The sequence below is a fragment of the Muscardinus avellanarius genome (assembly GCF_963383645.1).
Source record: "Muscardinus avellanarius genome assembly, chromosome: 19".
Lineage (NCBI taxonomy): Eukaryota > Metazoa > Chordata > Mammalia > Rodentia > Gliridae > Muscardinus > Muscardinus avellanarius.
In genome coordinates, this window is record NC_137805.1 from 24,493,373 (window position 1) to 24,516,466 (window position 23,094).

The 23,094-nt window shown below is 55.3% G+C and overlaps 1 protein-coding gene across 2 annotated transcripts; it reads right to left on the reverse strand.

Annotated features, from left to right (window-relative positions):
- Nucleotides 1–1,146: 1,146 nt before the first annotated feature.
- NPEPL1 (aminopeptidase like 1) lies at nucleotides 1,147–14,425 on the reverse strand (the record flags this gene model as incomplete). 2 transcript variants are annotated; one of them, XM_080716861.1, is made up of 12 exons in its annotated part: nucleotides 1,147–1,308; nucleotides 1,746–1,856; nucleotides 2,202–2,378; nucleotides 2,649–2,772; nucleotides 2,970–3,070; nucleotides 4,230–4,307; nucleotides 8,848–8,990; nucleotides 10,383–10,464; nucleotides 10,879–10,968; nucleotides 13,205–13,375; nucleotides 13,777–13,962; nucleotides 14,276–14,425. In XM_080716861.1, 12 exons carry the CDS (start codon nucleotides 14,423–14,425, stop codon nucleotides 1,147–1,149), a joined length of 1,575 nt encoding a protein of 524 aa, XP_080572987.1. The 2 variants fall into 2 exon arrangements, with proteins under 2 accessions (XP_080572987.1, XP_080572986.1); XM_080716860.1 differs by having other exon boundaries at nucleotides 13,753–13,962.
- Between the last annotated feature and the right edge of the window lie 8,669 nt (nucleotides 14,426–23,094).

A 23,094-nucleotide genomic window follows, 5' to 3' on the forward strand; every position in this document is an offset into this window, starting at 1 on the left:
CTCCCCCTCTTTTGGCGGCTGCCCCCCCGATTGCTGCTATGGTGTGGGCATGTTTTTTTCCCACACGGGGCCAGGGGTTTTGGAGCGGGCTCTTCCTCTTCTGGGCCTGTCTGGAACTGTGTGCACAGCGGGTGGGTACATGGCAGCCCCGCCCCATTCCTAGGAGCCTAAGAACTCCTCTCTTCCCCAGGCAGCCCAACTGTGGTGGAGGGCAGAAGACAGGTGGCAGGGACATCCATGCTGGAGGGCCCCCGGCCCCCAGCTCCACCTGGGGCGCAGGGGTGATGGGCAGGATCCGTGGCTGCCATCAGATTGGTTCCTAAGCCCCGCACTTTAGTTGCCTGGGATGGTGCCCAGGGGCTTTAGAAAAGAGGAGGTACACCCAGGATATGCAGGGAGTAGGACCAGCCCTCCCTGCAGGTGCAGGGCCATGGCAGAGTCCGCAGTGCCTCCACGGGGAGTCTAAGCTGATGACTCTCAACAAACCCAAAGGGCTGGGCTGTGCAGGCCTGGACCTGAGGGCCCCTACCCTCTGCCCCAAACCCCAGGGCTCTTGTCTCCAAAAAGGGGCTAACATGCGGGGTCTAGTTTGGAAGAAGCCGCAGCCCCCCCGAGCCTCTTGCCTGGGGCGGGCTCCAGGGAGGGTTTTAAGACAAAAGGGGCGCGACAAAGAACAAACCAAGACCCGGATGTGGTGAGACCATATTTAATTCAGCTTCAGGTGCATGAATTCCAAGGAGGCTTTGAGGGGGGTCCCAGGCAGCCAGCCACATCTTTCTAGGGGTCACTGGCTAGAAGCATAGTCCCAGTTGGAGCAGGGGCCCGGGCTCTCTGCATCAAGGGTACCCCGAAGAACCCCACCTTGGGCATGGTGGATGTGGGAGGCCCTCGGGCCCGGTGGTGCCAGGAGCCCCGAGGGTAGCACAGTCTGCAGAAGCTGGGGATAAACTCAAACAGAAACAAGTCCCGACTTTTCCAGCCCCTCCCTGCGGCCCCACCAAACCCCACACTGCCTTCTAGGGCGGGAGAAGGAGCCGTTTCTGACACCATCACAGTCAACAAACATTAAACAAACCAAATCCCATCATGAGGTCTAACTGGCAATCACTTAAAAGGATCAGCGTGAGGAGAGGTAAAAAGCCGGCCTCACACCAGCCTGCGTCTCTTGGAGTCCCTCCCCAGGTCGCCCTCCTCGGTGGTGTCCGACTCACAGCCCAGAGGGGACACCAGGTTCAGCAGCGGGTCCTCGGAAGCTCGGCCGAAGAGTGCCAGCAGCAGGGCCACTCCGAAGCCCGTGGCCCGCTCCCCCTGGGGATGGAGGGGACATAGCGGTGCTCGCAGGTGCTTCTACTCAGCCTCTGCGTGGAGAGGCCGTCGTGGGGGGCCCTCGCTAGCCTCCCGCCCTTTCTCAGTGAGGGGACCCTGGAGCACAAGCCAGGGTCTCAGGCCTGCCTAAGGCTGTCCTGCTACTTCGGGGTCCATGAATGGGGCTGGGCCGTGGTACAGCCTTATGAGCTCCGGCCCAAATCTCCTGCTGCTAAACAGGGAGACTCAGGAGGGACACACAGCAGCGACTCTTCCCAGGATGAAGAGTTTGGCCGGAGGCTGAGCCACGGAGGCTCTGTGTGTGTGTGTGTGTGTGGGGGGGTCAGGGGACAAGCCCAGGACAGCCAGGAGGGGCCGGGTGGGGAAGGGTCCAGCAGCAGGAGGAGAGGACACCCGGGGACAGTTCCTCAGGCACTTACAGAGTGCGCCGGCGCGGCGATGTCTAGGTGAACCCAGACCCCGGGCCAGTCAAAGCCAATGTGCGAGGCGATGAAGAGGCCGGCGCAGGAACTGGGGCTGTTGTCACGGTCCTGGGGGTCAGGAGCACTTGCGGTGACCTCCAGCGCCCGGCGGTGGGAAGTGGTGGGCAGCTCCCGGCCACCCGTCCTGCCCCACCTCCCCACCACGCCACCTTCCTGGGGTCTGCAGGGATCCCAGGAGGGAGGCTGAGGATGCACCCGGGGGCCCTGACCACTACAGGGCGTCTGCTCCACCCCAGGATGAGGGGGAGCCAGCGACCGGCCCGATTGAACAACTGACTCAGGTCCAGACACGGGAAGACAGCCCTAGGTGCGCAGGGAGGCCGGAGAGAGGTGCAGTTGTTCCGGGCACTGCCTCTCAGGATCACTCTTGGGGCTCCCCCGCCCCAAACCTACCGCCACGGAGTTCTTCATGTCAGCCACAGACGAGGTGAACTCGCTGAAGTGCAGCTCGGGGCAGTAGACCAGCGGGTGCACCAGGTCCCCACACTTGCGGCCGGCCTTCACGCAGGCCGCCTCCCACTCAGCACAGTTGGTGAGTACGGCGGCGTGGTACTTCCCCGTGGCGATGCCCTGACCAGCGCCAGTGGCACACGATGAGCACCGAAACGAGGGTGGGAGGAGGGAAACCCCGAAGACAAGAGGGGGAGGCAGGCAGGCAGCAAGAGAAAGAAAGCAGCAGAGAGGCAGCGAGAAGCAAAGCAGAGAGAGAAAGAAAGAAAAAGAACGGTAAACACAGCGCAGGACGGGCCGTGGTTCTAGGTCCCGGCTGGATCCCTCCCCATGTGACAGGCTCCTCCCCCTCCCGCCACACCTGCCTCCTCCACCACCACCAGGACCCACCTGGGCCCCAGTCAGCGTGGCCATGTCCAAGATGATGTCGGCTCCCAGGTCCTTGCAGGCATAGGACACACCGTCCGCCAGCACCAGCCTGCCCTCTGCGTCTGTGTTGTTGATTTCCACAGTCCTGGGTACAGCAGAGATCCCAGCTCAGGGATACAGTTCCCTGGAGGAGACCCCATTTACAGCCCACAGCCCTGGAGTTCCCTGGACTCCCAGGCTCCCTTCCCAAGACTCATGGACACCCGCATCCCTTTCAAGGCAGCAAGTTCAAGCCCCAGCGCTTCTGTGCCAAGAGGCGAGGGAAGGGAGGGGCAGCCTTACTTTCCTGAGTACAGCAGGTGGATGTCATCGGGTCTTGTGGCGTTGGGCCCCACTGAGTTCTCGGCCAGGCAGAACACGGCATGGAGGTTGTCTTTGAAGCCCTAGAGGGAGAAGGGGCAGAGGTTTCAGTTACAGGCTGGAGGCTCAGGAGAGAGAAAGCAAGTAAGGAGTTCTTAGACACAGGTAAACAGGAGACAGACAGACAGACAAAAGCTTCCGGGTGCAGAGAGCAGAGTCCCACCCTGGCAACTCCTAGGGCAGGGCTCCTTTGGGAGTTCTCAGGTTCCCCTGCCAAACCTGACGAGCAGGTGGGCTTGCGCAGTCCTGCAGTTTCGACCAGTTTCATTTTTTTTCTTTTTCTTTTTTTTTTTGCGGTACTGTGGAGGGAACCCAAGGGCATTCTACCTCAAAGTTACACCCCCAGCCCTATTTTTTATTCTGAAACAGGTCTTACTAAGGTGCAGAGGGCCTCACTAAGTAGTTGAGGCCGGCCATGAACCTGCGATCCTCCTGTCTCAGCCTCCCAAGTACTGGGATTCTAAGCGTGCACCACCAGGCTGGCATTTTGGCCAGTTTCTGCCTCTCCCTCCACAGAGACTGGCCGGGAGCCTCCGCACACCCGTACGCATGCACACTGGGCAAGAAGCGCCACAGGGAAAGACATCTGTGTGCTCAGAAGTCCCGCCCTGCACGGGTTCCAAGTGTGTCCAGGCCCCACCAGGCCTGGCCCCTCCGGCACGGGGAGACTCATGCAGTCCTGTGGCAGGGATCCTGCCGAGGGGCCGCATCCTGCTCTGCCCAGCATATCAGGAGGCACTGCTCTGGGGCCTGCTGGGGAAGGGGCGATGCTCAGTCCTGGGAAGGCACCCTTGAGGGGCTACGATACCCCAAAGGTGTTGGGTGGAACGCTTGGGCTGTGTGCTGAACCTGTCCACACTCACGCCTGCCACATGCCACCTGGCTTTTTTCTTTTTGGTACTGGGGGTGGAACCCAGGGGCTTCTTACCTCTGGGCTACACTCCCAGACCTATTTTATACTTTATTTGGAAATGGGGTCTCACTAAGTTGCTGAGAGCCTCACTAAATAGCTGAGGCTGGCTTTGAACCTGTGCGATCCTCCTGTTTCAGCCTCCCAAACGCGGCGATTCCAAGCATGCACCACCACACCCGGCTGCCCCCTGGTTCTAAGGCCAGGCTTCCTTAGAGACACTGCACACCGGGCCCTGAGCGGTGGGTCTGGATGCGCCTGCTCGCACTCACCTGCTTGATGGCAGCTCTGAAGGCCCCCAGGATGGCCGCGGCGCCCCCGCAGTCTCGTTTCATCCCCGGCATGGTGGTCTGTCAGAGCACCGCAGGACCAGGAGAGTGGGTGAGCCTGGGGGGCACAGAGCCGCCGGCAGCAGCGCCCCGGTTCCCCAGGGTGGCCAGGACCGCGGCAGCTTCCAGCTGCTCCCTCCCCAACTTGGCCTTTGCCCTTCCAGCCCTGCTCACACCCTGCGCCCATCTGGCCTCCTTCTTGTGACCCTCCCCTGGCACCTGCCCGGAGCCACCCTCCCCGGCTCTTGGTCCCACTTTCCCCAGTTCCCATCTGGCTGCATCTCCACTCTCTGCACTCAGTTCCCACCTCCTGGTTAAGATGCGTCAGAGAGAGCCACCGAAACAGCCCCAGGCGGGGCGCCCGCAGCCGCTGGCAAACGCGCTACTTTCTATAAACCGCCGAGGGCGGTCCCACACTTTGACATTTTACGGTCCCCAACCCTAATTGAAAAGTTCATATTTTAAGTTAACAACAGGTCCTTGGATGTTGGGGATTTGAAATGCACGGAGCGATTCTTGAACCCCCACTGGTGGTCCATGAGCCTCACATTTTAGTAGAAAAGTGACTTTAGATATAAACTGGGCTGCTTTTATAATTAAGTTGAGTGAAAATGATCCACCTCACACTATTGAAAGTAAGCCGTCTTTCTGACTTTGTTGTTGAGGAAGCACAGAAGTGTGTGTGTGTGTGTGTGTGTGTGTGTGGTAAGGGGGTAGAACCCAAGTTCCATCTACCTCTGGGCCATACTCCCAGACCTATTTTCTATTTTATTTGGAAACAGGGTCTCACTAAGTTGCTGAGGGCCTAAGTAGCTGAGGCTGGCTTCAAACCTGTGCGACCCTCCTGTCTCAGCCTCCTAAGCACCGGGATTACAAGCGTGTGCCGCTACGCCCAGCTGGAAGCACAGGATTGTTTAAATGGAATAAAACCAGGGTCTCAGATCTGGAATCAAAATTTCCAAGCGCCCTGCAGAGACAACGTGCACACATGGCTGTTTACAAACACCTCCAGGCCCGTCACGATTTGCATCGCGATGCTATGACATCATGTGCCTTTCTCACTGGGTAGATGTGGGTACTACCGGTGCCCGGTTAGTGGTGGATGAAACGCTCGAGTCCTGTCTCATCCAAGACCAGGGCTGCAAACAACCTAGGAGTCCCCACTTACTCTCCATTCCCTCAAGAAAATACAGCAAGGCCAACATCACTGAGAAAGCCCCTTGCTGGAGCCGGACGGTTAACATTAAGGCCACAATCCTGCGTACAAGCCACAGTCTCTCCTCCGTGTGGCGAAACGTGCCTGCTGGGTGGCCACAGCTGCGGCTTCGGCGATGAGCTCACCCAGCCACTCTGCTCAGGGAGACTGTGACGGCATTCAGACGTAGGGTCCGGCAGGTGCTTTCCAGCAAAGAAACAAAATGTGCCTATCACTGCCAGAGCCCGGTGGACAGGGCTTCTTAGCCATGGCAACGCTAGAGGTTTTTACTATGCATCAGAACCCTGGGAGACGTGCGTATACCACCTGGGCAGGCGGCTCCTGCTACGGGGCTTTTTTGACAAGCCCAACGGTGACCAGTTAATGTAACTTTGTGTCATGAGATGGTGAAATGCGCCCAATTTTGGAGCTTCTGTGTAAAATTCTGCAAACTAATATCCTCCAAATGACCCATGAGTGCTACCCCTAACTCAAGATGGACCAGTGGGTCTTACTGCAAGGAGGAGCAGATGTTCACCGAGGTTGCTGTAGATGTATCAGCTGGGCACAGTGGCACACACCGGCCATCCCAGGACCTGGGAGGCTGAGATGGGAGGATTGCAAATTCAAGGGCAGCCTTGGCAATTTAGTGAGACCCGGTTTCAAAATAAAAAGTACAGAGGGCAAGGGGTGTAGGTCAGTGGTAGAGCCCTCCTCGGTTCAATCTCCAGTATTACAAAAATAAAAACAAAGAAAAAAAAAAAGACACGAATACCACTTGTCGAGTTTTGGTGTGATAGCAAAGAATGTCCGTGGTTTTTTTGACATCTCCCTGCTCCGGCTATGAAATGTGTAAGGCCAATTTTTTTTTAGTATATTACAACTGAAGTAACAAATATCAACAGACTAACCTCCCAGGCTGATGTCAGGTCCCAGCTGTCTTCTACTAAGCAGACACTAGGAAGATTTGCAGAAATCTACAGTGCTACTCCTCCTACTGATTTTGTTTTTCAAGATGGAAATAAAGTGATTTCCGTAAAATTATGCTATTTATGTGAACATGTCGTGGGTTTGCGTTGTTATTTTTAAGTGAATTATAAATAGCCTTCGCACTTCTCCATCTTAATTTCCAGTACGGTGATATCCATAGACATCACCGTTTGAATCAAGACTGTTTTGTGATTAGCACTTTTAAGAGTGTAAAAGGGTCCCAAGTCACGTTTGAGATGTTCTAGTCCACGCCGACCCTCAACTGTCTTTGAAATATTAAAACAGGGAGCAGCTTGCCCTTTGAGAAGACGATTCCTGCATCACTGGCTCTTGGGATGGCCGCCTGGGAAGACTCTTGCTGAGTTCCACGCCAGGCCCTTAGCTGAGGCCATGGGCACCTTCGGGTCCACGCTGGGATCTTTCTATCAGCTGCTGGGGCCTTGCTGCACAGACCAGTGCCTGCCACAGCAAAGCTCAGACGAGCCCCTGGCCCATCCCAAGCAGATGTGGCATGCTTTCAAGGGCAGAGAGCAGGTGAGCCACTTAAAAATGGCCGGTGCCAGCCGGGCGTGGTGGTGCACGCTTGTAATCCCAGTATTCGGGAGGCTGAGACAGGAGGATCGGGGTTTGCAGACGGCCTCAGCTACTACTTAGTGAGGGCCTCTGCAACTCAGTGAGACCCTGTTTCAAAATAAGGAAAAAAAAAATGGGGCTGGGCTGGGGGTGTTGCTCGGAGGTAGAATGCCCCTGGGTCCCATCCCCAGTTCTTAAAAAAAAAAAAAAAAAAAAAGAAATGAAGCTATTTGGGGAAGGGGGATCTACAAATTTCAGTCCCGACACACCACCTCGATTCTGTCTGGTCCTCTGCTTTTAACTACAGGTGCTGATGTTTACTATTGGCAACTTGGGGTTTGTGATGGTCAGATACAGAAGGTCCCCTGAGGAGCTCAGGGTGGAGCCCAGATAACTGAACACAAACAGTGGGCATCGCAGTTCCTGAGAGTGTTGTGAAATGGGGCCGGCAGGAGTTTTTGCCAACCCGCCGACGTCTGTCTGTCAGTTGCTGCACGTGCCCAAATCCCTCAGTCAAATGGACAGCGTTCTTGACCAACTGTGGGCGAAAATAGATTGATAACTCAGGCTGTTTTGTCTGCGGGACACAAATATCTGAGGTGGGTGGACTTGCTGGAAGCCGTTTTTGTAGAAGCTAAACACCCAGCATCTCACTGCAAAGCAGAGTTTACCACCACGGACTAAGAGATGGAGGCTTGCATTTTTTTTTTCCACTTAAAAAATATATTAATGATCTTTAAAGTGTTAATGTATGGCTGTTTTCTTTTTTGTATTGGAAAAAAATTTATTTTCCTTTTAATTTCTTTACTGGCCTAATAATGTGTAAGGAATTCAATAAAAGAGAATGTTCACTATTGGTGGGGCTCTTTCTAAGCCTTTATTATTAGTTTCATTTCCTGATTAGTCCTGAAAATAATTTTGTTGTTTAGTAGAGGAGGAATATTAAAAAAAAGATCATCCACTCCGGTTATTAAATATACTAGGTGTGCAGGCGTGCAAGGCGCAGGGTCACAAATCGCTAGCCTAAGCAGAAATGGACACTGGTGCTCAGTGCTGGGGAAGCGTCAGGGAGCGGTGAGGCCTGTGGCAAACTGGACACTGCAGGCTACCCCCATGAGGCAGCCACCAGTAAGCCCCCATGGAACAGCCAGTGATAGGTCAGCCAACATCGCCAGCTCTTCCGAGCTTACAAAAGGTACAGAAATCCAGCTACTTACGAGAATTCTTCCTTTTAATGTGCTTTTAAATGCTGGCAACTAATTCAATTTTTGTGTATGTATGCATGTGTGATACTGGGGATTGAACCCAAAGGGCATTCTCCATCTGAGTTATACCCCCAGCCCTTTAAATTTTTTTGTTTTGAAACAGGGTCTCACTAGGTTGCTGAGAGACGGGCTAGATTACTGAGGTTACCCTCAAAGCTGTGATCCTCCCGTCTCGGTCTCCTAACTATGGGGATTACAGGCTGTCCCCTCCCGACCAAGCCTCCTCTCCTAGATGCTCTCCTCCTGGGCTCAGAGGCGGGCCTGCACAGATGGCGGGAGAGAGCAAACACGGGCCTGGGTGGCAGGACCGGCGCCCTCGGGCAGGAGCAGGGCACGTGGGTCCTCTACGGCTGCCTCCGCAGCATCCCAAGGCCCTTCTGCTCCTGCAGTCCCTATTCCTGTCTGAGCTGAGTGTGTGCACGAGCTCCAGGCGTCCCACCCCAAATTGCCCCACAGACTCTCTCCCCAAACCTGCCCGACTCAGAGCCCAGGGAAGCCTCTCTGCCCCCTGGGGGAGCAGAGCTGAGGCTCGCCTCACCTTCCCTTTGATGCTGAGGCCCCCGGTGTCATAGACGATGCCCTTGCCCACCCACGCGATGGTCTGTGTGGCTCCGTCGGGGGTGTGGCTGAGGACAGCCAGAGCTGGCGGGTGCAGGGCAGCTTTGCCAACCCCGTAGATCCCTGTGGGGGCGAGGAGAGTTTGCTGAGGCTCAGTTGGCACTGGCAGAGGCTCCCAGAAAGCCCTGGAAGCCCACCTGCCCCAGCTACCTGCTCAGGAGAATACAAATTATATCCACAGTCTGATGCTGCAATGGATCCCGTATCGTTTGGCAAGAAAACCAGCTGCAGCATGATGAGTTTAGGACGAGGCTTTGAGGCCTCTGCGGCCCGCGCTCTCCCTCCTCGAAACCTCCTGCAGCCCGGGCCGCACCACCCTCCTCCGGCCGCTGCCACGGTCCTGGTCTTCGCACCTTGGTCTCATTCACAATCTGGTCTACACGCTGCATCTCCCAGGAAAGCCCTGACGTGCTGAAGGCAGGGGCCGCACCCCAAGGCGCCCCAGCCACTGGGTTACAGCGATGGCCACCGTGACAGGAGCTAACAGCAGCTACCTGACAAACTCCTATTCATCCTGCAGGAACTCCTGCAAATATCACCTCCTTCGGGAAGTTTTCTCTGGCATTCCGTGGCTTGTGTCTGTGGTAGGCTAAGACAACCCTGGGACCCCTCTTGCTGAGCATTCACATACCACGCAGGCCCCTTTCCCTCAGGTAGGAAGCCCTATCCAAAAGCCCCAAAGCAAGAGGCACCCCTTCTGGGACTAGGTTACCAGGGAAGATGGGTGCTCCCACCTTGCCGGGTCTCCTTACTTCTCCCCTAAAGACCTGGCTCTGGGGACAGCCAGCTGCTATGGGAAGGGCTTCCAGGGCGGCCAGGAGCTGTCTCCAGCCAGCAGCCCCTGGACGCACCTTCCCGGGAGCAGTGGTCGCAGTCCCAGCCACACGTGGCTGCAGAAGGGAGAGGCCCTGAGCCAGAGGGGTCCCGGCCCACCAAGGCCAGGCTCTGTCTGTTGCCTGCAGCTGCGGTTCTCTGGGTTTCTTTGTGTTTCATAGCAACTGTCCCCAAGCCGGCCTCCAAGCGCCTCGAGGTGGCCCAGCCACGGCTTTTTCCCTCCGGCAGCGGGGGCCATGGAGGCAGCCTCTGAGCTGAGACAGGCCCCCACCACGGGAACGTCCCAGGGAGAGGTGTCCCTGGTGGAGAGCCGTCCGTGCCATGGCTGTGACGTGGACGTCAACTGTGTATTCGAGGAACAGAGAGGGCTGCTCAGGGCCTGGGAGGGGAGTGTGAGGAGGCGGAGGCAGGGCAAGGAAGAATTCTGATCTGGAGGCTTCCAGAACATGCGTCAAACCCTGGACGGCTGCCCCTCCCTCCCCCAGAGACCGCCTGCTTCCCAGGCCCTGGCCTTGGGCTTGGACAAGGGCTAACTCCTTTCAGGATACGAGCAGGATGAATCTGGGGACAATCTGCCAGGTGGCCCTCCGGCCCCTGCCCCCGAGCCCGGCCCCCACCCACCTCCGAAGCCTCTCGTCTTTAGCTCCTCATCGCGGATGACGGTCGGGGTGATCCCCAGCTCTCTTCCAACTTTCTTAATTTCCTGGATGTGTTATGGGGGGGGGGGCAGAGAGACACACGAAGACAACCCAACTCAAGGCAAGGCCGGGGCACCGGCCAGGACGAGCCAACGCCGGCGTGGTGGGAGAGGAACCCGCCCCGGAGGCCCGCGGCCCCGTGCTTTCTTGTGATTAAACCCAGGAGAGGAGGCTCAGCCTCCAGGCTGTCCAGCGCACTGCAGCTCGTGGCCGCGGGCCTGCTGAGGGGCCTCAGTAGAGGCCCTTTCTCTCCAGGCCCTTTGCTGGCTTCTCAGAGCTGGGTAGAGAGCAGAACATTCTGAGGCAGCCCCAGGGTTCCCCAACTGGGTCAGAGAACGTGGACGACCCCCCCCCCCCCCAGTTTCCTCCACCTCTGCTTGGGGCCTATGACACCCTCCCCAGCCGGGGCCCCCACGCACCTCCAAGAAGATGTCCGTGTTCATCTCGTTGCAGGGCGTGTCCACGATGCGGGCTGCCAGCCGCACGCCTTCTGTGGCGCTGGTTAAGCACTAGGAAAATAAGAAAGACGGTGGCAGAGGCCTGGGACCCAGGGTGAAAGCGATGTCCCCTCATGGGCCATTTCCCTAGGAACCCAAAGGCACCATGGGTACATCCTTTGGGCTCTACACACCCGGTGCCTGTCTCTGCCCATCAGCAAACTCCAGTGCCCCCACCCCCGGGGCTTCTCCAAGGTGGGCTCCTCCAGCGGCTGCTGGGGCCTTCCATATCCCCTCCTCGTGGCCTCTGATGGGACGGTTTCCCACAGGAGCCCCGCGTGGGTGTCCCAGGCTCCTGGGGGCCACACGGTCTGACTCCCCTTGTTCTCCTCTCCCGGGCACGGGGTATAGAAAAGGCCGGGCCTTGTCCCAGGCACCCAGGAGGGGGCAGGAACCATGCCAGCCTCACAGGCCTATACTCAGGCAGGCAGCTGGGATTGCAAACAGATGCCACACACCCCAGGGAAGGGCTGCCCACGTTCCTGCCCTGGGGTCTTCGGCCGTTTCACTCTCGGCTGACCCAGAAGGTGCCCCTGTGCCCCCTGGGTCCCCATGGGCCAGCCCTGGGCCCCAGAGCCTCACACCGCTGCTGCGTCAGTGCCGCAGCACCAGCCAGAAGGAACATTAAGTGGGAGGCCGCGCAGGGCCTGCGGGGGCGCGTGGAAACACAGAACCCATCATCGCGGGCCCCAGGATCATCGAGCCAAGAAGGCCAGGCGCGGGGTCAATTCCGCCAACCCGGCCACCGCCCCCGTCTGTCTGATCGCTGTGAGAGCCGCTGCCTGTCCCAGGTAATTAAACTCCAACGTCTCAAAGGTAGAGACCCGGGACTTGACAGCTCAGATATGAGCTGGGCCGCCGCGGCCGGCCCCCGCCCGTCTGCCAGGTGCGTCAGTGCCGCCGGCCAGGCCTGACCTCGCAGACCCCGGTGCATGGCAACAGCTCAGAGCTCTGCGGTGACGCTCGGATGACGGCTCAGAGGACGCGGGCCTCAGTTCCCTTGGCACTAGAGAGCGGTCTGTCCATCTCACACGACCTACTGTGTGCCGGGTGCCATTCTAGACTCTGAGGGACCAGGGGTGTCGGAGGGACTCAAGGCCAGCAGGGACTGACCACACACAAGTCCACTGAAGCTCAGAAGGGGAGGTCGGGAAGCCACTGGGCCCGGCACGAGGAGCCCGGCTGGGGTGGAGGAGGTCCCGGGAGGATGAAAGGTAGGGCCGCGGGAGAGTCCAGGAAGGTGGCTATCAGGGAAGGAAGGTGGCCGGCTGGGTGAGCCGAGGGCGGGGTCTGGGATGGTGGGCCTGGAGCTTACTGGATAGGGGAGGTGTGGTCATCGGTGCTGGACTGCAGGATAGAGTCCAGAGGCAGCTAAAACCACCCAGAGTGGAGAGACTGAGGCCGGGAAGGGCGTGCGAGAGGAGGTGGGCAGAGGGGAAGAGGAGCACAGGCTGCTGTGGGCCCCCGCAGGCAGGGCCCTTGAAAACAACTCAGGGAAAAGAAAGATAGGAAATAACTGCAAAAGAAAGAAGATGGCGACGGTGTTGCCACCGCCAGGAAGGGGGAAACCCAGGCCTGGGTGGGTGGGTGGGTGGGAAAGGGAATTGGGAAAAGAAAGCAATTATACTATGTTATTTAAATGTCTAGAGATGGCAAAAAAAAAAAAAAAAAAAAAGTCGGCCATTCAAGAAGACGGAGCTGAAAACATGTTCCCTCCTTGGACACCCGACTGGGTGGGAGTCGAGCGAGGGGCTGGACTCCCACCTGGGTCACAGCCTGGGGAGAGGAGCAGGTGTGGACCCCCGCCAGGTGGGGGCTCACGGGGGCGCAGGGAGGGCCTTGGGACAGAGGGGAAGGGGACAGACAGGGAGGAAGGAGGACTAGGTCAGCCGTCGGAGCGGGGTGGGGTGGTGGGGTGAGGCTCGGCTGTGGGGTCAGGGCAGAGGAGCCCCAAGGTAGGCCCGTGAACCGACTGAGTGAAATAACATACGTAAAAGTGCTCCCCTAAATAACCACGCAGTGCGCGCGTGCCGGGGACCATTCATATCGTGCCTGGTACTAAAGGCTCAATAAACATGAATCCTGAAAGCAAAGACCCCCTCCCACCGTGGGAGAGGTGCTGCCGCCCTCTCCCTCTTGGGGCTCCCAGGCACTGCAGTGACCCTCTTGTCCTCCCTGGGGAAGAGAGGTCTCCCTCTGCCTGAGCTCCTGGGGACCCAGGGACACGTGTGCACCCCCAGACACCCACTTGCAGCGTGGATACTTCCACTGGCCCGTTGTCCTGTCCCACTAGGAAAAACTCCACGGTGACGGTCCTCTTCTCCGAGCGACGAGAGGCCCCTGAGCGGAGGGTGAAGAGAGGGAAGGCCCGGGCCAGGGCGCAGGCCGAGGAGAAGACATCAGGCTGCTCACAGACCATCTGCGCCGGGAGACAGGCAGGTCAGGGTCAAAGGGCAGCGGCTGCCACAGTAAGCTGCAGAGCCCCAACCTCAAGTCCACTGCATACAACCCAGACAGAGCGCCCCAGAAGAGACCCCTATCCTCTCGGGCCCCTTCAGTGACTTGGAGCATTGACTCTTGCTACAGGACAAGGAAATATTGGCCACCAGATACTGTCCACTGCCTTTCCAGACAGCACAGAGAGGCACAGACATGAGTCATGAGTCGCTGGAGTCTGGGATGTGCTATTAGCACGGATCCGGGGCTGAAAATCTGACTTCTCAATGGACGGGGGCCCTGTCTGGAGGCGGGATTGTGTTGTGCGGGTTCACAAGGGCCACGGTGTGTGGAGACCACGGGGGGGCTCCGGGGGGCACTCACCAGGATGCAGCGATGGGCTCCCTGCGGCAGGCAGGTCCGCACAAGCCGGGTGACGAAGTGGGCGGCCGAGGGGCTGTTGTGCCGGCTCACCCTGGAGGGCAGGGCCGCTACGGTGGCACAGTTCAAGTAGAGGGGACAGCTGTCCGTGGGGTTGGGGTTGAGTGTGGCCAGCGCTGCCTGCCAGAGCTACATGGGAAGGGAGACAAGAGCCAGGCCAGAATTCAAACAGCCCGCCACGCCTGCCTGTCCCGGCACCCTGGGGCGCTGGGAGCCTGGGTGTCTGCCTGGCACGCTCCCGCCCTCGCGGGACTCGGAATGGGGCCTGGGCAGGCCGGGCTGGGCCGCTCTGCTTGCAACACTTGGACACCCAACTCGGTGGGCTTGGCCGGCGTGCCCTGGACGGCCGGCCGGCCGGGGGCAGGTGCCGCGGGGCCGGGCGGGGCCTCCGCCTCCGTCGGGCCTGGCTGCGGAGGGCGCATGGCGGCCGCGGCCCGCTCACCTCCTCGGTGACCCGGGGCTGCAGCTTCCCGCGGACGTGGCTCCAGGGCACGCGGTGCAGGTGGTGCAGCTGCCCGAGCAGCAGCACGGGCCGGCTCTGCGGGTCGGCGTCCCCCGCGCTCGCCTGGAACTGCAGCCCCACGCTCGCCATCTTCCCGGCGCCCGCCCGGCCCGCTCCGGCCCGCTCGGCGCCGCCCCGGCCGGCCGCCCCGCCTCCGTCCCCGCGGGGCCGCGGGCCGCCGTGCAGGGCCCGCCCGGGGCGCGAGGGGGCGCGAGGGGCGCCGGCTCCCGGAAGGCCCGGCCGCAGCGCCCGTCGGGGTGGCGGCCTCGGCCAGACCCGGCTCCATCAGGGCCCGCCAGGCCCGTCCTGCCCGCGGCCTCCCGGGCAGCTCGCTTCGGCCAGACAGACCTGGCCTGGCCGGGCGCAGGCCTGCGGGACAGGGCAGCCGGGACCCAGCGAGCAGGCTGCCCCAGCCAGCAGCCAGCCAGCCAGGGAGAGGGGACGAGTCCCCTCCACAGGTCGGGGGGGAGCCCTTGGGTGACAGTGAAGGGGCCCCTGGTGCGGGGTGGCGTCTGGCTTCTAGGGTCAGCGTTGTTTAAGAATTGAAATCTGATTCTCACACTGGATCCTCGACTCCCAGGCCCTGGGGTCCCCCACCTTCTCCGCATTCTCCATCCACTTTTGTGCACCATTCCTGTAATTTTGAGTGTCTTCATTACCAAGCTTTTAAAAATAGCAAGGTCAACTCTCTGCCGCAGGGCATGACCTCCCGCCCCACTCTATGGCCCAGAAGGCACCACCCTCCATCTTGGCGGCCCACTGCCCTCTGTGGCTTTGAGCCTTGGTCCAGCCCGGGCAGAGGCTCCCTCCTCAGACGGGAGGCTGAGCCGCGCGGTCCTCAGGCGGGCTGCGAGTACAGTTCACCCTCCGGTGCCCAGCGCGGAGCCTCCCGAGAGGCTGCTGAATGGGTAAAAGGAATTCCTTCGAAACCCTGGCTTTCCCGACATAAAAGTCAGTGCTAATTGGATCTTATTTTCTTCAAAAGATTTTATACCAGCTGAATGTTTTCACACATTTGTAAAGGGTACTAAGAACGGCATGAAGATCTAGCACTCTTTTTTTCTGTTTGCAAATACGCTGCAGACAGGCGTGCGGCACTCCAGAGGGGGCCGGGACGGCTGGGGATGTGCCTAGAGGGTGACCGGCAGGGCCAGACAGGACTCGCGCAGGCGAGGCCAGGGCCAGGTGACCCCTGGGGGATGTCCCAGGAAGAAACATGGAGGCAGAATCTGTCCAGGGGCCCCGAAACCAGAGGGCAGCACAGGATGGGGGTGGGGGGCAGCAGAAGCAGGGAGTTTAGGTGCCCTGGGAAGTCCCCTTCACTCTTGAGACTTTTGCAAACTGAGAAGGGACTCAAGGAGCATTGCGGGAAGCCGGGGCTGGCAGATTTGGGTACAGGGAGATGGGAGAGGAGGGCAGCTATTGGTGGGGTGATCACTTGGAGGGCTTTTCCTTTTAGAATTCTTCCTGACTTAAAAATAGAGTGAAGCCAAGACACGGTGGCATAGCCCGTAATCCTAGTGCTTGGGAAGCTGAGACAGGAGGATCGCAGGTTCGAGGCCAGCCTCAGCAACTCAACAAGACCTTCAGCCTCTTGGCATGACCCTGCTTCAAAACACAAAATCAACTGTTTTGTGTTTTGGGGTGTGGGGGAGTGTGGCTCAGAGTTAGCATGCCACTAAGTTTAATCTCCAATTAAGCACACACACACACACACACACACACACACTCACACACTCACACGAGTGAATATCTTGGCAACCCAAAACAAGGAGGGCAAGGCAGCTGCATTTGACCCGCATCTACTGAGCGCTGGCCGCATACAAAGCAAGAGAAAAAATGTTAAGATCGTAAGAAGCAATGTTTCTGATTCCAGTTTTAAGCCACCCCTGAGTCGAAGAAATCCAAACCAAAGAGTGCTAAGGAATGCCAGTTTCCTTAGCACTCTCAACCTCAAAGGCCTGCCAGTTTCCTCAAGATGTAGTCTGTGACAGATACAAACAGATCCAGGAAAGCTCTTTCCCATCTTTACTGCAGACTTTACAGACACTAACATCAACAAGACAGGCAGCACTTTGTTTTGATAAATTTTTATGAAGGTATTAAGCCACTGCTTAGTATATATTTCACTGTCAGTGAAAAATTCACCTTTATTTAATTTTTTTAAATGAAAGTTTAAAAATAAATTATCAGCTCTTTAATGCAACCCAAGAAGTAACTTGGGCTTTTGATGACTGGAGACCCAGCCCACACTCGACTGGGTGTTTAGACTTCGCTTAGAAGTAGAGGAAAAGAACAGGGTGTGGCGGTGCATGCCTGTAATGCCAGCGTTTGGGAGGCTGAGATAGGAGAAGATCAGGCTTGAGGTCAGCCTCAGCAACTTAGCAAGGACTGCTGCAACTTAGTGAGACCCCATTCAGAATTTAAAAAATAGGGCTGGGGGTGCAGATCAGGGGTAGTATGCCCCTGGGTCCCATCCCTAGTACCACACACATGAGAGAGAGAGAGAGAGAGAGAGAGAGAGAGAGAGAGAGAGAGAGATTGATTGATTTAAAACTTCTGAGAGAAAGCAGGATAAAGTTCCCAGGGCTTCTTAGGAAGTTTTGGGGGTAGAGTTCACATTCTGGAACACATTTCTGAAATTTCTAAAACCCTACCACGTACGATGGCCCAGGTGCCTGCAACATGTTAATTTTATGCCAGAGTCGGATCCTGTAAACATCTCAGTTTGAGGCCTCTGACCCCACTATGTCTGGTATGAGAGCGCGGCAGGGTGGTGTAGACTTGCAATCCCAGGACTTGGGAGGCTGAGACAGGAGGGTCACGAGTCCGCGGCCCGGCTCAACTATTTAGTAAGGCCTTCTGCAACGTAGTGAGATCCTGTTTTAGAATAAAGAATAAGAAATAGGGCAGGGGGTGTGTAGCTCAGAGTTAAAATGCCCCTGGGTCAATCCCCCAGGACCACAAAATAAATAAATAAATACACGATTTACATTCACAAGCATATCAAAGTCAATCACTAAGCCAAGCAGGAGAAGGAGGGAAGAGGGAGGGTGTGAAGAGGGAAGTGGGGAAGTGAGCCTCCATCATCCTGTGCACCTTTAAGATGCGGGACTGCGGTGAACCAATAATTTTTTTTTTTTTTTTTTTTTTGCAGTACTGGGGATGGAACCCAGGGGCATAGACCTTCAGACTATACCCCCTGCCCTATTTTTTATTCTTGATTTTGAAACAGGGTCTCACTGAATTGCAAAGGGCCTCACTAAGTAGCTGAGGCTGTCCGTGAACCGCGATCCTCCTGTCTCAGCCTCCTAAATGCTGGGATAACAAGCGTGTGCCACCACACCCAGCTTAATAAATAAAATAAAATAAATACCTGATATGAGAAAATTTAATGATTTCTGCCATTTTTATTTGTTGGTTCTTTCTTTTATCGACCATCAGTTCTGAATAGCACCAGGCCTGGTTAGACTTAAGGGCTACAATGGTGCATGGGTGTGTGTGTGTGTGTGTGTGTGTGTGTGTGTGCACGCGCATGCGTGTGTCTGTAGCTCAAACACAGGGGTAGAGTCCCGAGACTCAGCCCTGGGAGAAGGCTGAGTCGGGGCGGCCCCATGACCCTGGCTATGACCCTTGGCTGAGGTCTGGAGGGCTGAGCACACGGGCCGCCAGCCTGACCTCTACTCAGACGCCGGTTCGCACGCAGGCCTCCAGTGGGGAAAGGCGTAGTCCACTCTGGCGCTGGCCAAAACTCTCGTGGCTGGACATAGAGGCTGGTTTTGTGATTGTGTGTGAGCGCAGAGGCGCACAGGCCAGGCGTTCTCCCAGGACCTTGCACCACGTCCCGACACACCCTGGCGGAGGTGGCCCCGGCCCGCGCGGCCTCTCTGCGCTGCCCGGGGCGGTGGACGTGGCACCTGCCCTCGCCACGTCAGGAAGTGCCTGGGCTGCAAGTCATCGCTGGTGGCTCCAGACGGGCCACCTAGGTTTGCACTAAGTGTTCCCCGAGGGGAGGAAAAAGAACTTAACACGTGAAAAGCTCATTTCTCAAGGAAGGTTTTTGAAAAATTCATTAACTTATGGGAGAGCGGAAGAAGGGACCGAATGAACATTTGTCTGCCCTTCAGCTAGAGTTACACGTTTGCATATGGCTCGGTGGGGACACATATGTGTGTGTGCACAAGGACTTTTTCTGCATCATTTACGGTAAGTTGCATACACTAACCCCCGAGCGGCTGCTGGGGCCTCGGAGAGACCGTGATCCTGGCCCGCATGAGCCCAGTAATATCCCAGCCATGGCCGTGGACCTTGGATATTGAAACAACGCTATCATCTAATACACAGCCTGCACTGAAATTTCCTTAATTGTCCCCAAATGTCCTTCATGGCTTTTTCCCTTCTAAATCCAGAATCCAAATAATGATCAGGCGCTCCATTTGGCTGTCAGGCCTCTCTGGCCTCCTTTAATCCAGAACAATCCTGGCCTTTGTCTTCCTGACATTGGCTTGTCTCCTAGAAGGTCTCGCAGTCCGGATTCGTTGGACTGTTTTCTCATGATTAGATTCGGGTTAAACATTTTTGGCAAAAATACGTGTTATGTCTCCCTCTGTGCCTCATCAGGAGGCACGTATGTCTAAGTGTCCCTTGCTATTGGTTTCAGAGGGGCCTGCCAGATCTCGGTGTGGTAAGAATGCCTTTCTCCCTTTTATAATTAAGAAAATTAAAACTGGTGTTCTCTTGCTAACTCATGGAACGGCACTCAGAGACCATCAGAACCGGGTTGTCTCCAAAACCTTTCCCTAGGACCTCTGGTGTACAGGAGGAGCAGCTCAGCCTGGGTCAGGCCCTGGCTACAGTATGGCGGGCGGCTTTGGGGCTCTAGTGCCCCTTGATGTTATTATCTGGGATTCCTTGGCAAAAAAAAAAAAAAAAAAAAAACACACACACACACACATACACACACACACACACAAAAAACGGTCCTCCCTCTCCCTGGGGCTGGCTAGCTCCTTTGCAGAGTCCGATGAAGAGACAGAGCCTCCTTCTCAAGAGACTCTCAAGGAGGGAACAGCAAGCCAAGCCCTGAGGCAGGCAGGCCCTACCCTGTCTAGTACCCATGAACCTGTCAGTTCCAGGGCTCCCCGTGTCCCCTCTCGGGCCAGTGATATCCCTCCACCCCAGGCTGGCTCCCCATGTCCTTTTGACAGGTCCTCCTCCGCTTTTGAGGACGTTGGTACCTCCTAGAATAAGATGACCCCCGGGCCTGCTGTGTTTCTTCCTTGACCCAAATGTAGTCACCCATTTCTCCAGGAAACCCTGGCGCCTTAGCAGGAGCATGCGCAAATGCTTGCTGCTGCTGCGTGCTTATTTTATTGTCTTGAAGGACAGAGGAAGGATAGGATCACACTGAACCCTCTGACCCAAATCCTGCATCTCCTCTTCCTCCCTCCTGTAGACATGGGTCTTCCTCCCTCTCCCTGTCCCACTCCCTCTTCTCCTTCCTTCCTTCCTTCCTTTCTTCTTCTCTTCTCTTTTCTCTTTCTGCTTTCTTCTCTGGGTATTGGACTCGGGAGCCTTCTACCTCTGAGCTACACCTCAACCTTTTTTTATTTGTTGATTTATTTATTTTACATTTTGAAACAAGGTCTCACTACATAGCTGAGACTGGCCTCCAACCGGGGTCCTCCCGTCCCAGCCTCCCAAGTACTGCAGCACCATGCGCCCAGCCCGCTGCTTCTCCACCTGGCCAGCGGCCTCTCCTCCCGCCGCAGACCCGCCGTCGGCTTCGTCCTCAGCCTCTGTTCTCACAATGGCCATTTCCTGGTTGGTTTTCAACGAGATGGACATCTTGGTCCCTGGGTTCCTCGTTTGTCGTCAGAGTAATGGCCCCACAGTCTTTGTTCTTTTTACACTTTCCTTTATTTATTTATTTATTTTAATTCATAAAACCTTTATATAGTTCAAAAGTCAAAATCGTAAAAAGGCCACTTAAGAGGTCCGCCCCCCCCAGTTCCCGTCCCTCCCTTTCCTCTCCACCCTCCCGGATCATCTTTTTTTTTTTTACCTCTACAGGTAGCTATGTTTTTTTTTGTTTTTTATTAGCTTTTGGTTTATCTTTCCTGCCTCTTTCAGAGAGAAATAAGATGACATATATTCACGCTCCTACACAAAGGTAGCATACGGCTTGCACGCTCTCGCGCTGTGCTTGACAAGCACATTTGTAATCTCATCCACAAGCGGTGTCTTTCCTTCTCACTATCAATGATATGGAAGACAGAATGTGCTAATAAAACCGTACCGGCAGAACCATCTATTAACAGCAAAGAAAAAAAAAACAAGCGCTCCTTCGGACATCCGTTTTTAGGACTTCTTGATCAAATGAAGGCCTCGCCGGTTGCTCTGAGGCCCCTGCCATTCGGGGAGGCTAAATTATTCTCCCAGGAAGGGCACCATGTAAGACGGCAATAACCCTCATGTCTTGGGAACTAAATTCCTATTTACTTCTCAACGCCGGCAAAATTATTTTTTGTGGTTGCAAAAGTTTTCAAGGGCATATTGAAGATGTGGCGCCTGGGGATGAAGAGGCTGCAGGAAGGAAAACGGAGATAATTAACAGACCAAACGTGGTCCCACATCCCCTCACGCAAACTCAACCTGCGCAAGTGGAGACGGATGAAGATGGAGGGGAGGGCCGGACAAGGGGCGAAGGTTTGTTTTGATCCAGAAGCCGGTTTTAAAAGGAAAACCTCGGCTGACAGGACCCTGTTAAACGGTCTGTTTTCCTGGTGCATTGAAAATGATTCAATCTTCAACCTGCGTCACATTTTTCCCAGAAACACACTTGTGTTTATTATATGTCTATCGGTGGAATCTGAAAGTAGGTCTTTGAAAAAGAGTCGTAAATCTGTTGCGGAGAGTTTTGGCAGCTCGGCAGTGAGGAAATGGTGGGAGAGGCAAAAACAAAAACAAAAACAAAAAACAACAAAAAAAACAACAACCAAAAAAACTAACCAGAAATTGTTAGTTAGCATTTTTTTAAGGGCAATGCCAAGAAAATTTAATGTCTCTATATATGTATTTTTTTCCTCATTGACTCTAGGAGCTTCCTTGTTTCAAGCTGGCTCACTTATGGAGGGGAAGTATGGGAAAGGACCAGCCTTACTCACAACGGAGGTTAAAAGGCTCAATTTGCAATAAGATCACTTTACCTATCTCCTCTTAGCAATCTGCACAACTTTGAGTGACCGTCGGGCCCAAGCAGAATAAAAGCATTCTGATCAGTCGCCGTCCCCCCCGCATCTCTCTAAATCCAACGACACTTACACTTTCCCTCTGAGAACCATAACAAGGCATTCTGAGGTCTTTTTCTTAACGTGTTCGGAGCGTGTATTAAGTATGCACTTTCTAAAGCGCTATTTTACAAGCCGGATTTGTTCGTTCCATTATAAACTCCGTAGCCCACAAAAACAGGTGGAGTTTACCTCTTCCTTTTCCCTTTAAGTGAGAGGTAACTTTCCATGGCACGACACTCTTGGGGCTGCAGAAAGGGGAGGGGGACGCTGCCCGCTGAGGCCAGGGCTGCCCAGGGTGGACATGGACACCTGAGGGTCAGCGGCCGCCCAGGTCGGGGTCTCTGCTCTTGCTGGTACAGCTGCGCCTCGGCTGGGGACTTGGGTGGCTCACAACTGTGCAAAGACACAAAATGTACGCCTTCGCAAGGCAGGAGGCGAGAGCTAAAGTTCTGTGTAAATCTAATTATTAGCATGAACCGAGGGTACCGTCATTGTTTAACTCATCCGACCTTTTAAATGGATAACCAACCTTGAGGCTTAATTGGATTTAAAAAAATCAATTTCTAGCCATTGCGTAGTGTTGAAATGAAGTGGTGCAATCTCAGGCGACTGTAAAACCAGTTGTTGTTGTTTTTTAATTTTATTTGCTGGAGACTATTTCTTATTATTTACAACTTTAAAATGACATTATCCATCTCGGTAAGCGTTTTATGTACATCTATACCTTTCATAAACAACCACACGCTCACATGTGCGTACATCCAGTCACGTCACAAAAGAATCATTATTTTCTGTTCAGCAGCAGGCTGATTCATCAGCTGCAATCTCTTCACACCAATTACACAAAAAACTGAACTGGGGTAATGACACACCACTGTTTGCAAATCTCTCCTAGCTGCAGCCTGGTCTCATCTTTATAATAAGAAAAAAAAAATCCTTGAGGAAGCTTTTAACCAAATCACATCTTGACCATTAAATCTTTCTTGAAGAAGGTCATTTAATTTTATGGAAAGGAATGAACAATTAAAATGTCATAAGCAGAAATAGTGCTGGAAATGAGAACGCTGACGAATCGAGTGCTAGCCCTGGGCACACCGGCCGCACGACCTTGGCAAGACCTGGTGCGGGCCTCAGTTTCCCCATCTGAAAAAGGGGAGAATCGGATTAGGGGAGCTTGTCTCTGTCCTCCACTGTGGATGCACACGGAAGTCTTTTATGGTGCCCTGGGTTTTGAACACCAAGTTAAAGATGAAACAAAACAAAACAAAACAACAACAACAACAACAGCAACAACATGTCTGATTTCCTCAGCACTTATTCTGAGAGACCAAACAACACAAACCCGAGAGCCCTTGGCCTTCAGTAGGACATTTATAAAATGAGAGGAACAGTGATTACTAATGGTGGAATTTGGATGATTAGCTCAAAGCAATTATAAAATTATAGTTGACAAACAGAAAATGCTAA